The sequence below is a fragment of the Sinocyclocheilus grahami genome, unplaced genomic scaffold (genome assembly GCF_001515645.1).
Source record: "Sinocyclocheilus grahami isolate Dianchi unplaced genomic scaffold, SAMN03320097.WGS_v1.1 scaffold45.1, whole genome shotgun sequence".
Taxonomy (NCBI): Eukaryota; Metazoa; Chordata; class Actinopteri; order Cypriniformes; family Cyprinidae; genus Sinocyclocheilus; species Sinocyclocheilus grahami.
The window spans coordinates 1,869,187-1,882,732 of NW_015505224.1; the positions used below are offsets into that span (position 1 = coordinate 1,869,187).

Sequence of the window (13,546 nt, forward strand, 5' to 3'; positions counted from 1 at the left end):
CTCTCATACACCTTTGCCAAAGAATCCTGCTCAGATTTTGCACATTTTTGAGAGACTTCTTCACTACCTGGGGACCTTTTGAATCGCACAGCTTCCATGCTGGGAAAAACAAAGATCATTGCCTGGATGTGTTGGAGTTTCCATTAGATCTCATTGGGATTTTTAAGTGTCTGCGTTACTTGGATAAAAGAACTACATGCGTACATTGGTGAAACCTGCTACAACAATGGTGTAGTCAACTAAACCGAAGCCTTTTGCAACCATCAACACTCAAGCATTTTAACATAGTGCCTCAAAACAAATGCTATTGTGCCTATTTCAGACAATTTCAGACAATTTCAGACAATGGATCCCAAAATGCTGATGCTTTCTGTGCCTTTAGGTTTTTTTCAAAGGCAGAGATGGCTAAATAACATTTTATTGTCACATATCTCTGCTGTCTGTTAACTGATCATGGTGGTTCATTTTGCCTTAATCATCGTATGCTGTCTGAAATGTATATTTCAGATGATTGTCATTACCGATGTGCCTTATACCAAAAACCAGATACCGATATTTAACAGAAATGTATGTCCATAGTCTAACTGCCTTAATTGAATATATAAGGCATGTATTTTTTTTGATATGCAGCAAATATTATGCTTGTTGTAAACAACTAAGCTGAACGAGATCAGCAAAAACCTCTCGTGAAACAGGCGCATAAGCTTATCACATTAAGTCGCCAGTAATTGGTGCCATTCCAGATGTCATGTTAGAGTCTATGAGTATTGCTGTACATTGTGACCAAATGTAATTGAGAAGAGAGTTTGTCCTGAGGTCAGTGTGATCATAGGTTTCCCTCTTTCTGTCACTGTGGGAATTGTTGTGTGTGTGTTGGGGGTTTATGGGAGTTGGTTACAAGGAAGTGTCTTGAAATGAAAGACTGAGTTTTCTCAGAAGCTGCCCTTTAATGTAAAGGGTGACTAGTTTAGGTGTTCTTAGATTACAGTAGGTCTCTGTGAGCTGTTTTTTGCAGACAAAATGACTTGCAGCAGGACTGCAAGTTCAGAATTGATTTTGTTTTAAAAAACAGATGCAATTTGGTTTACATTGGTCAAATGTTTTCATGTATGACAAAAAAAATCGTATTGTTCCTCAATTAATATCAAGGGAGTTTTGTCATTTCATTTGTCAGGATAAGAGCCATATTTATACCTATCACCGATTGATCCTACCAGTGCCATCCTGAAAACATATTTCGTGTCATTTCAGTTTACTAATTCTCTTCGCTCAGGAATTTCAGATCTGTCTTTTGCTGTCACATATCTTCTCTCTGCATTCAAGACTGCATCGATCCACCAGATATAAGTGAACGTTTTACCATTTCCGTTACTTGGTTATAACAGTTCCTTCATAGAGAGCTTTATTTTGCTTCAATTGCATCTTGCAATACTGTGTTAACCCCGTAAAAAATTCACTATATACTCACTTTCATTTTGTTTCAAATCCAAATGCTGTTATGTTTCCTGTGGAAGTCAAAAGAAGAAATTTTAAGCATTGTTGTGCAGCTCTATTCCTTCACAGTAATGACCACCATAAAAGTTTCACTGATAATCTTCCCCTTTGCTGAAGCTATGAAATCTCAAGAAAGTGATGTATCACTCCCATCAGTGCCATCAAATATGAGATTTGATCAGTGCAGAATAAGGGAGGATTTTCTGTGAAAAATGTATTAAATTTAATTTTGTTTCTCACATAAAATGATCACATGGCTAGAAGAACTGAAATACAGCAAACAAGTCACACACCAGTACACTGTTTTTGTGCATTTTGGAGCTTAACAGACATGAGATACATTTTTAAAGTAACATGCAAACAACCAGCATCTTCAAAAGTTTGCAAAAATTCAAATTTTTTGTTCCACAGGGGCAAAAATAAATAAAAATGTCAACATGAGGGTGAAAAAGTCCTTTTTGACTAGTCCTTTAAAGGGGTCATCGGATGCCCATTTGATATAAGCTGATATGATTCTTTAGGGTCTTAATGAAAAGTCTATAACATACTTTGGTTAAAATTTCTCAATAGTAGTGTAAAAAACACCCTTTTTACCTTGTCAAAATTAGCTCTGTTTTCAGCAAGTCGTTCTAGTCCATGTTGCTTTAAATGCTAATGAGCTCTGCTCATCCCGCCCCTCTCTTCTGTGGGGTGACGAGCAGTACTGTTTACTTTAGCCGCGAAACTTGCTAACTAGCACATATTAGGTTAGGCGATTTGCAAAGATTCATAAAAAACCTTATACTCACTTCTTGTGTAGATGAAGCTCGATCACGAATGATTCGCGCGAACATAGACCCATTTAGGCAGATCGGGGGTATCGGCGCATTCCCTTCAAAACGAAAGTAAGGTTAATCCTCTGCGTCTTCAGCGGCTCAGATGTCGGGAGTGAATGACGACTGCTATGTTCATTATTACATCCAACAACAAAACACCTCAATGGCTTAATCTGAGACATTCTTGTCTTCCCCTGCACCGGAGTCCATACAATGGCTGGCTCATGACAGCTCACTCAGGGCGGGTCTAAGGTAAGACGGCCTTGTCTTCAATCAACTATTGTGGGAGGGGCCTGTGCAGATCTACGTCATTCTGATAGGAATCTCAGAACAGCCTGATGTGAGAAAGAGGATTTTAAAAGAGGGATTTAAAAAAAAAAAACACTGGGTGGATTTTTATCATTATAGGATGGATGTTTACACACACTTCCAACACATTTATGTTCAAACAACAACAAAAGTGAATTTAGCATCCGATGACCCCTTTAAAAAACAGTTAAAAGAGTCATTTTTTCTGCATTACCTTTTGCCTAGACTTGTGCTCCTTCATGTATTATCTATTAGTTTGCTTAATCTTGGACTCTTGACAGTCAATAGCTGTATTGCGGAAAACCTGCTGTCATCATTCAACAAGACATCAGCATTTAATGACATACCAGATGGCAAAAATACCTTCACGTGCCTTTGTTTCAACCAAAGATTGGAGAAATGTTTTGGAGTTTTATGGCAGGATGTGTTTGATGGTGCTGTAAATTTGCCTTAAAATGTATGGAAATAAAGCAGAATCAGACATTACACTCGGTAAGCTTTCACTCTCATTTCTGTGAATGAACTTCTGTGAGTCATGTAGACTGTGCCACACAATTCCTGTTAGTGGTCACCATGGCCTTTGAGTTTATTTAAACAGATTGGATTTGGTCATTCTTGTTTGACTTATCAAGTGTTTGGTGACCAAAAGCTGAACTGTGTAGTAGTAAACATATTATTTGCACATAATGGAATGATTGGTTGGCATATTAACCAACAAATGAGTCATTCATTGTGTTTAAAGACATCCACACTGACACCAGAATTTTCCACAATTTAATTATTCACAATTATTTACATGTCAAATCCTTAATTCAATCTTAAAGACAAAAGTTGAAAATCTAAAAGAAAACAGTAAGAAGAAGATGGTTTATAGTGTTTTTAGGGGTTAATGCCTCTGTTGAACTCCCAGAAGTCTAAAGAAAAGCAATGAGTGGCTTTCACACACATTTCAAGTGTGCAACATAATCTGGCTTTGTTCATAACTGAAGTAGGCTACATACATACACACATATGCTCACTCTCCAGGGGTGACAATTAATGCAAGACCAGCACAGGATCTGTACACGTAAACAACAATATTCTCATAATATCCCTCTGCCATTATCAAACATTAATGAGATAATGAATTTTACAAATGAAGCATAAAAAGCTAATGTTCTTATGATGCAAAAAAAAGCACACAAATTAGACCCTTTTGAGACTGTAAATATATGATGCAAGGAATATGTTTATCAGATTGTATAACTTATAAAACCTAAAGCTCCCAATGGTCCACAATATGCTTATAACTCTTTGCAACACACTGCTGTAACTTGTTACAGCCACGATGAAAAACTGACTAAATAGTGAATTTGGCTCATGAAAAAGATAGAAATAGAAATTACAATGTAGTAAAAACTGACTAATTATGATTTAAATCATTTTAAGTATAAAGCTGAAATGTGTTTTTCTGAGGCACTAGTGGCACCAAACAAAATTGCACTGCAGTTTTCCCGAACTCTCCTCTGTTGATGGGAAAAACAGATATTCCCGCCCAAAACTTGCGCCAGTGTTGCTGCTGACAGAGTGATGTTTTGATAGCACCTCAGAGTCACAGTACATACACTTTTTAAGGTAATCAAACTATGGTATTATTATAAGGTTTTCTCTATATATTCTAAGCTGGTATAGGCTAGGATGCACTTTAGCCTTAAGGAATGCAGTGTTGCCAACTTAGCAATTTTGTTGCTAGATTTAGCAACTTTTCAGACTACCCTAGCAACTTTTTTTTTTTCAAAAAGCGCCTAGCAACAAATTTAGCTATTTTGAAAAAGTTTTTGCCAACTTTTAGCAACTTCTGTAAAGTGACTCAAATGATAAATAAATGCACATATTTTCATCTAAATTACACAAAAAGAGGAAACCATTGAACAGCTAGCCAGCCGAGCAGCACATCAACCTGGAGAGAGCTGGAGAAAGATGCCTAACAGTACAAACATCAAATGTGCATTAAGTTGCTAGTTCCAATTGGTCAATAATAAATGCACATTTATGATACCGCGTGTTATTAGCTTGTATATATAATTGTTGTTCAGTTAGGTTCACTGTAAGAAAAACTGTTCAGAATGTGCCGTTTTACTAGTTAATTAGAAAATACATAAAATGTGTAACTTCAATAATTCAATGTTGTAAAAAAAAATCCGATCATAAAGATGTTACTTATGTTTCTTGTACAAATTAAAATATTTTATGTTTATAATATTATATGAACAAATAACATTAAAAAATATATTTTTCGTAGAGATTTGAGTAATCTCGTGTATTCTACGTAAAAACTCTGTTTTGTGTCATGGTTATGCAATGACGTCATCACGCAATGACATCACAACGCCGTTTAGCAACTTTTAGCAACAAATCGATCTGCCTTTAGCAACTTCCCCTGAAAATTAGTTGGCAACACTGAAGGAATGATAGATTGTCATGAGTGCTGATGCGGTGAAACAGTTGTGAGGGATCTTTTCACGATAGACTTCTAAATAAAAAAAATTATTTAATAATTAATATTAATTATGGTATATTATTTAATTAATTAATTAATTAATTTATCAATCTTGACATTTACAGTATATATTCGTCTAATCTGAAATGTAGCATATGCGGGAAGAGAATTAAAATAAGCTGAGAGAGGAGCGCTGGAGGAAAGAGCGACTGAATGACTGCACCTCTCAGTTTAAACCTTGAGACTCTTGGCCATCTCCCAGGGGAACTCTGATCGGCCAAAATGACCGTAGCAGGCGGTGCTCTGGTAGATCGGTCTCTTCAGGTTCAGGTCCCTGTCAAGTAGAAATTGAGTTTGTTAGCTTTCCACCAAACAGCCCTTGTCTGAATCCTACTTTCACCATAACTGTAATTAATTAAATAAAATGTACTTAATTTATGTGCATCGTTACTTTTTAAAAGACGCTTAATACATAGTAGAATCGCCATTTAGACCAGTGGTTTCCAACCCTGGTCCTGGAGGCACCCCAACACTGCATGTTTTGCATGTCTCCTTAATCAAAAACACCTGATTCAGATCATCAGCACATTAGTAGAGACTCCAAGACCTGAAATTGATGTGTCAGAGAAAGGAGACATGCAAAATGTGCAGTGTTGGGGTGCCTCCAGGACCAGGGTTGGGAACCACTGACTTAGGTGGCTATTGATGGTAGCGATACTTCCCCTGGAGGAAATATCGGGAAATGTCATGTTTACATATATTAGCCTACTATGACGCTTGAGCAGGATTGTAATCAGTGTATTTCTTAGGATTTTTTTTTTCCCATGTCACATATATGACCCTGGATCACAAAACCAGTCTTAAGTAGCACGGGTATATGTCTAGCAATAGCCAAAAATACATTGTATGGGTCAGAATTATTGATTTTTCTTTTATGCCAAAAATCATTCGGGTATTAAGTAAATATCATGTTTAATGAAGATATTTAGTAAATTTCCTACTGTAAATATATCAAAACATTTTGATTAGTAATATGCATTGCTAAGAACTTCATATGGACAACTTTAAAAGCGATTTTGTCAGTATTTAGATTTTTTGCACCCTCAGATTCCAGATTTTCAAATAGTTGTATCTCGGCCAAATACTGTCCTATACTAACAAAACATACATCAATGAAAAGCTTATTTATATATATAAATCTCAATTTCAAAAAACTTGTGGTCCAGTGTCACATATTTTTAAGATGTGTACACACACTGGTTCATGTTTTATGGGGAATTCCAATAGGTGTAATGGTTTTTATAATCTACCGTACAAACTTTTTTTCTGCCCCTTAATCCTAAACCTAGCCCTCACAGAATTTTTTTTGCATTTTTAGATTTTCAAAAAACCTCATTTAGTATGATTTATAAGCTGTTTTCCTCATGGGGACTAATAATAATAATAATAATTAAAAAATCCAAAAACATTACTGGTATTACTATCCTTGTGGGGACATTTGGAAGGGAATACCAGTTACACACACACACACACACACAATATTGTAAAAATTTGTAATATCATACAGTTGAATCTGCCCAAAATTGTGCAAACATGTGAACTTGAACCAAGTTACATGCTAAAGTGTAAAGAATTCACAATATTGTATTACAATAGTGTCCTCATTTCAAGGGGACAGTTTTCACTTGCTGTTCATATTAAATATTTATATTTACTTTAATATAGAAAATGTTAATGTAGTTTTATTTTGTGCTTACTCATTGACTAAAATGTTATTTTCGTCTACTAAAAGTAGCTGCTAATTTAGTCAAAGTAAACCTGATTGGATGGGTATAACATTACATGACACTTTTGAACCGATGTAATAGCAGAGAATAACCCTTAATTCCCCCTTATTTTAGTGAACTAAATTCCACGTAAATATTGTTTCCCTCCATTTTCAACTCACCCACATAAAGTACTGAACTTAACCAGTGTTTTTAAGGCTGAAAAACAGAAAATGTTGTTTTCCTTCCCTAAAGTAGAAGAACATAATAAGAAGGTATTATCTTATTAATTGTTACCTAACAATGACACCTGGTCGGAGGTCAAAGTTCTTGTTGACAATCTGTAGCAACTCCTTCTCTGTTTTTTCTGATGAGCCGTAGGTGAAAAGGGAGATTGAGAGAGGGTAGGCGACTCCAATGGCGTAAGACACCTACAGAACACATTAAATATTCATGACCCTGCTCCAGACACCAGCACATCCATTCCAGTTTTAATCCATATCAGATCAAATTGGTCAATAATGTGGATCCATTTTTTTTTTGTCTAGACACAACCTTATGCATTGTTCACAGTTTTTTATTCAAGATGTTTACACTTTTGTCTTACCTGAACCAACACTCTTCTGCACAGTTTGGCCTTCACCAGAGACTTAGCCACCCAGCGTGCAGCATAGGCAGCAGAGCGGTCCACCTTGGTGTAGTCCTTTCCAGAGAATGCTCCACCACCGTGAGCCCCCCATCCACCATATGTGTCCACAATAATCTTCCTACCTGTGACACCAGCATCTCCCTGAAAAGCAAAGATTTTATATGGTTTAAACCAGGGCTATTCAATTAGTTTCATTTGAGGGCCGGATTATCGAATTGAAATTTTGAAGGGGGCCAAGGGGGTGGGTGGCCGTCCCAATCTCTTTCTGAGGGGCCTATAAAATTTGAAATTAAATTTAAATGCATATTCAGCAGTAAAATGAACTAATATTATCAACACCAACATCTATAAAAGGTTAACATTAGTGCTGTCTGTGAATCGATTTAAATAAAAAAAACAACTAATTATTCACATATTTTTCTGTAATTAATTGTGATTAACTGCATATTAATATATTTATATTGTTATAATTTCACATTGAACCTCCAAATTAATGTAGAAACAATATAAAGAGGGTATCTTTTTAAATATGTGTTTAATGGCATCTTTTTACTGAGTAGTCTATTATTAACCATGGCCAGTATTTTTGATAATGCAATACTGCTACTGATGTCTCTATTAAATGCATTTTCCCCTTAATTTGAGCCATTAATTATAGCAATTCAACGTTACAGTATAATTGAAAGCCATTATTTTTAACATTTACAAAAAAATTTTTTTTACTTTTAAGTTAAGTGAACTTAAAACAATCTTCACATAAACTATAAATTGTATATGCATAAACTATATAGATTAATCTTTATTCAAGCTACTAAACTTAATCAGCGACTAGAGCAGTCGAGTGATTTCTTTTTCTTTTGTTCTGTGATTTACATCAATATGACAGACTTCATCAGATTTCACTTTAAAAAAGTCTCAAATCCAAAGAGATATTCTTTATAAAATTTAAGAGTCAACCACGCCCTCCTAAAATGAGCGCTGTCACTTTAAAACCTGATGCACATGACGCGTAACTGACACACATCTGATTTTCTCCCAACTCTTTATGGTCATTTAGGATTTTATAACTAATTTAAGACTGTGTTTACGAGGTCACTTGCCAAAACCCAGCATTTTGACATAATTGTTTGTGTTTTGTGTCTGTTGAAGCGCTACTGGCGCGCTGAAGCGGCTCAGAATACAGCTGAACGCTCAGTCTTTCAGACTATACTCCATTTGATAATCATCTTCATCCAGTGTCGGCGCTATTTCTCGACAGAAGTTGTGGATATGTCATAACCCCCTCACACAAGCGCTTGTCAGCGCTGCCATTTATTGATGTTGCGGTCTCCGGTTATTGTTGTGCTTCTCTCATCCCTTTCTTTTGCGACTGTAAAACAACGGCTCGGCCAGTGTTGCCACCTTGTGGACAAACTAATTAGTGTAAAATAATGTGCGACCTGCGCGTACTCTTCCCTCGGGCCGGATGAAGATGAATGGCGGGCCGGATTTGCCCGCCAATTGAATAGCCCTGGTTTAAACAATAGTTCACCAAAAATGAGAATTCTGTCATCCTAATGTAATTCCAAACTAGTCAGTTATGTTTTTCTGTGAAAAAACAAAGGGAGAATTTTGTGAAGAATTATGAAACAGCTCTTCACCTCATAGAAGTTTGTGTGTAGTCTGTGTTTGTGCACAGATTTGAAATGGCTCACCATGAGAACCAGTGCTGTTGTGGTGTCAATGACATTGGCACGACAGCTTTGACATACAGTAGGTGAAACTTTTCAATTAATAATGATTTCATTTTCTCACACAAGGAATAGTATTCCTTGTATTGCTTAACAAGACTTGGAACATAGTGCAGAAATAATACTAACTACTTTGTGTTTGTTTTTGTTTTTTTGATAAAGCTGCACAAAGATTTCTCAAAAAAATTCATTCTGTAGAAAAAAAATACTGCATAAAGGTTTAAAACAACATAAGGGTGAAAATGTAATCACTGATTTTCTTTTTTAAGTGAATTAAACCTTTAAAATTCATTATATACAACAGTGTTTCATACAACCGTTTGAACCATAGAAAGTGCTCACCTGTGGCCCTCCGATGACAAAGCGTCCACTTGGCTGCAGATGGTAGACAGTCTTATCGTCAAGATATTTTGCTGGCACCACAGCTTTGATGACCTTCTCTTTCAGAATACGCTGCTGCTCCTCCAGTGAAATGTAGTCGTCATGTTGGACGGAGATGACCACTGTGTGGACACGCAAAGGAATCACAGCGCCATTCTCCTGCTTGTAGTGCACAGTGACCTGAAGTTTTGGAAAACATCTGAAGTCATCATTTCAGTTGATATAGGGAATGTGAAGGACATTTCCTGCTGTATGGTCTGAAAATGGCAGAATTCTAAAATAGACCAGAGGTTTCAGCTTCCTGAGAGCTGCCCAGCTTGAGTTGCTGGCATGCTCCTGAGATGGAAGGTGCACAGCCGTGTCCCCTGTCCCACTGGGAAAAGTAAGGATCGGGGGCGCTGGATGTCATGCTGAGGGTCATTTTCTCTCAAGCATTAAAAGAGACCGCCTCATGGTCACTATCTTGCTCAACAGCCATCACACCTATTGGCCAATGTGTTGGTTCAATGAACACTCGGCTGATAAGATAGCATGGCCAATGTCAGTCAGGGGCTTTGAACCTGCACATTGTGGCTCTAAAGACTCAATTATATCAACTTGTGATTGTAAGTGTGCAAAAATAACGTCACAACATTTTTTACTCTAAACATAATATTTAGTTTTTTCAGTCTTATTTTGCTGACCTGAGTTTTTGAGTCTGGGCGGAGCCATGGGATGGTGCCATCCCGCCGCAGCTCAGCCATTTTGGCATTGAGTTTGTGAGCGAGGACAATGGTGAGTGGCATGCACTCCTCCGTCTCATCAGTGGCGTAGCCAAACATGAGCCCCTAAGGCACAACGGAAATGCAATATGAGGATGTTTGTCTCAAACTATGTGCTCAAACACATTTTTACACATCTGTTGTGTTCGAACCTGGTCTCCAGCTCCAATATCTTCCTCATGTCTGTCAACGTGGACACCCTGCGCTATATCAGGAGACTGCTGCTCGAGAGCCACCAGCACATTGCAGGTTTTATAGTCGAAACCTAAACACATGGAAGAGCAAAGAGTGGACATATATGGTGGATGAGTTAGTAGAGATCTGAAGTACTAGGCGGTATGCTGAAAATCAAAGTATGTATTGATCCTGACCTTTTTCAGAGTTGTCGTAACCAATGTGTTTAATGGTGTCTCGCACAATCTTCTGGTAGTCAACGTTGGCCCGAGATGTGATCTCACCACAGAGAAGTACCATACCAGTCTTACAAACAGTTTCTGATGATTAAAACAACCTTAATTAGTCAAATGACCCATGACAAAGGAAAGTTGCCATTTTATAATCCATTGCTAGATTAGAAATGGAGATGTTATCCATTTAAATGCCCTTAAACTTTAGTCTGCACTAAAGAGTACAAGAAATGGTCACTCTATAACTGAACAAGAGTCAAGATAAGTGACCCGCTGTTGGACTATAAACTTTCAAACAATATATTGACAGTCATGTTTATACAGAAAGCCTTTACATGGTTATTTTGTTTGTGATTAAAACTATATTCACTCACCACAGGCCACTTTGGCATCCGGGTCCTGCTTCAAGTGTGCATCAAGAACTGCATCACTGATTTGGTCACAGATTTTATCTATTAACGAAATCACACCATTATGAAACAAAGTTATGTAATGACTCAGATGAAGGTTCAAGTGTGGGTTTAGTGTTATAACACCAGAAAGTTTCAGTTTAAGAGTTTAATGCCTGTCTTATAGTAAGCCTGTAGGACACAGTAATCCCAACAAAGCAAAACCCCAGCTGAGCAGCTGGAGGACAATACCAGTGGTCCTCTCCTTTCAGAATCATTCACTCAGTCTATAATTGGGCTGCTAGCTGAGGCAACAGTTTAGGTGAGTTACATCAGAAAATACGCTGTCCAAAACAACATCTCAGATAATATGAGACAAACAAGTCAAATCTATTAGATCGCTTCAGTCTGGAGCATTATGGAATAGATTTTTTTGCATCTTGCACATGCGCACCTATTGATTGATCTGCTGAAATTTGTGTTTATGGGAGATGTTTAGTAAGACTCTCAAAATTGTGTTCATGTGAACCAGACAGGTTAGTTTGCAGTGTTGCAAAATTTGTGTAGGAGGAACCAGACCGGATTAGATTAAAAGTCATTAAAACGTATTAAGAGTCACTAAGTTTGAAAGAAGCTTTAAAATATGTATTGTGAAATGCACTATGCAAATCAAACTGACTTAGCATTTTTCAGGAGTGCAGCATATGAAAATGTCTACATCACTTTGGCATTGCAGCATGACATGAGAGAACCGCAATATGGTTGATAAGAAATGTGAGGTCTGGCAAGTTCCCACAAGAAACAGAAATAACTACTGAAGCAAAATCTGTTGGCAAACAGGTGCACCGATGATTGACTCACTAGACAGCCATGGGAAAGTGTCATAATCAAATCATTCACTGTATCAGTATGTTCATTATGAAATAAATGGCATAGTAAATATGTAACTGAGAAAAGCCTCCAAGTGATATGTAGTAATTTAACACATATGTTAAAGTCATGACCCCTAATTGACTATTTTTGTCTACTACACTTTCACTCCATGAAATACCAGCTAAGCACATGGTACTGTGGAATTTTTGCTACTGAAAGTGTGAATGAACCCCATTGAACTGTTGCTTAAGCAGCTTACTTCTGTACAAACTGTTGCTAAACCAGCTCACCACTTCTATATGCTCCAATGACTTGACGAGGCAGGTGAATTAGTCTATAGGTACATGTCTTAAGGGGTTTTCTCCATGCAAGCACCCAGGTCCAGAATGCAAAATCTGTATAGTACATACTACAAAATGTAGAAAATTTAAATGTAAAAGTTCAGATAGAAAATCACCTGGATGCCCTTCTCCCACAGACTCTGAGGTGAACATGAAGGATCCGTCATCATGAGCGTCATTCATTCCTTCCATGTTTGCCAGCAACTGAACAGATCTTCGAAATCAACAGGACAAAATAATCTATCAAGTGCTCAATAATTTCCCTCCAACTTTGGCTAAAGCAGGCCAAGTATGCAGAGCTCCTTATAGTCCCGAGGGGATAGAAGAAAGAATGATAGAAAGAAAGAGAGGTTTGCAGATAGATCACAGACTATAACACACAACCTCGTCTCGAAGTAAGTTTGCCCCTATATATGGCAGAAAGAAAACACACACCCTAAGCTTTACTCACTCTCTCACTACCAAACGTACACACATACACACACGTGTCATGTGAACCAGTGAGGCAGACCATTCCAGGGGGTGTTGTTTGGGGGGAGGAGATCCAAACTTTCAGAAACTTTCTGTTAACCCCTTGTGCGCTCAGCTCTGTCATAGGAAGGTTTTCTTTCGGGTGGAGATCATCCTAGAAATCATCCTCACAGCATACTAATATTTATCAGGGCAGGAGTGCTTACAAACAGACCTGAAGGTGATTTATGATAAACTTTGTGGAAAAGTTATGTCCAGTAATATCAAATCTAAAGTGGGGTGTAGTGAAGTGTGCTTGGCTAAAATGAATTCTTTGTGGTTGTGTAATAAATGCATTGCAAAACCCTTTAAAAAAACATAATGGTTTAACATATAACAATCAAGGTCTGTTCCAAGACATGCTGTGCTGATCTTTGTTAAATTTTGAACTGTCAATGCTCAGAGTCTGCATGGGGTTTTGGATTATTATCTATACTGATATGACCAGTTCTTCTTATTTTTTTTCCGCAGTCAATTGTAGATTGAAGATTTCCACATTCTCAATTAAAAGTTCCTTTTCAAAGCTTCAAAGCTGCAATATGGGTCAAGCCAGGATGTGACCAAGGGTTAAAATGTCAAAATTAATGTAATTATTGTAATAGTGTACAGAAGTTATTTGTATACATTTTATTTTGCTGCTTC

The 13,546-nt window shown here is 37.2% G+C and overlaps 1 protein-coding gene across 1 annotated transcript; it reads right to left on the bottom strand.

Annotated features, from left to right (window-relative positions):
• Positions 1–5,201: 5,201 nt before the first annotated feature.
• mat1a (methionine adenosyltransferase 1A) lies at positions 5,202–12,875 on the bottom strand. Its single transcript, XM_016268409.1, has 9 exons — positions 12,511–12,875; positions 11,166–11,243; positions 10,756–10,878; positions 10,537–10,649; positions 10,307–10,450; positions 9,585–9,803; positions 7,471–7,653; positions 7,161–7,294; positions 5,202–5,431 (listed from the first exon to the last, which is right to left on the bottom strand). Exons 1-9 carry the CDS (start codon positions 12,584–12,586, stop codon positions 5,329–5,331), a joined length of 1,173 nt encoding a protein of 390 aa, XP_016123895.1. The 5' UTR covers positions 12,587–12,875; the 3' UTR covers positions 5,202–5,328.
• Between the last annotated feature and the right edge of the window lie 671 nt (positions 12,876–13,546).

What these genes read in the sequence shown, in the direction of transcription:
- mat1a (XM_016268409.1), bottom strand. Translation starts at nt 12,586, where the DNA reads ATGGAAGGAATGAATGACGCTCATGATGACGGATCCTTCATGTTCACC. An exon ending in ATATTGGAGCTGGAGACCAG is followed by an intron (nt 10,451 to 10,536) that starts GTTCGAACACAA and finishes GTTGTGCCTTAG; the next exon opens with GGGCTCATGTTTGGCTACGC. An exon ending in CGACCAGGTGTCATTGTTAG is followed by an intron (nt 5,432 to 7,160) that starts GTAACAATTAAT and finishes TCTACTTGACAG; the next exon opens with GGACCTGAACCTGAAGAGAC.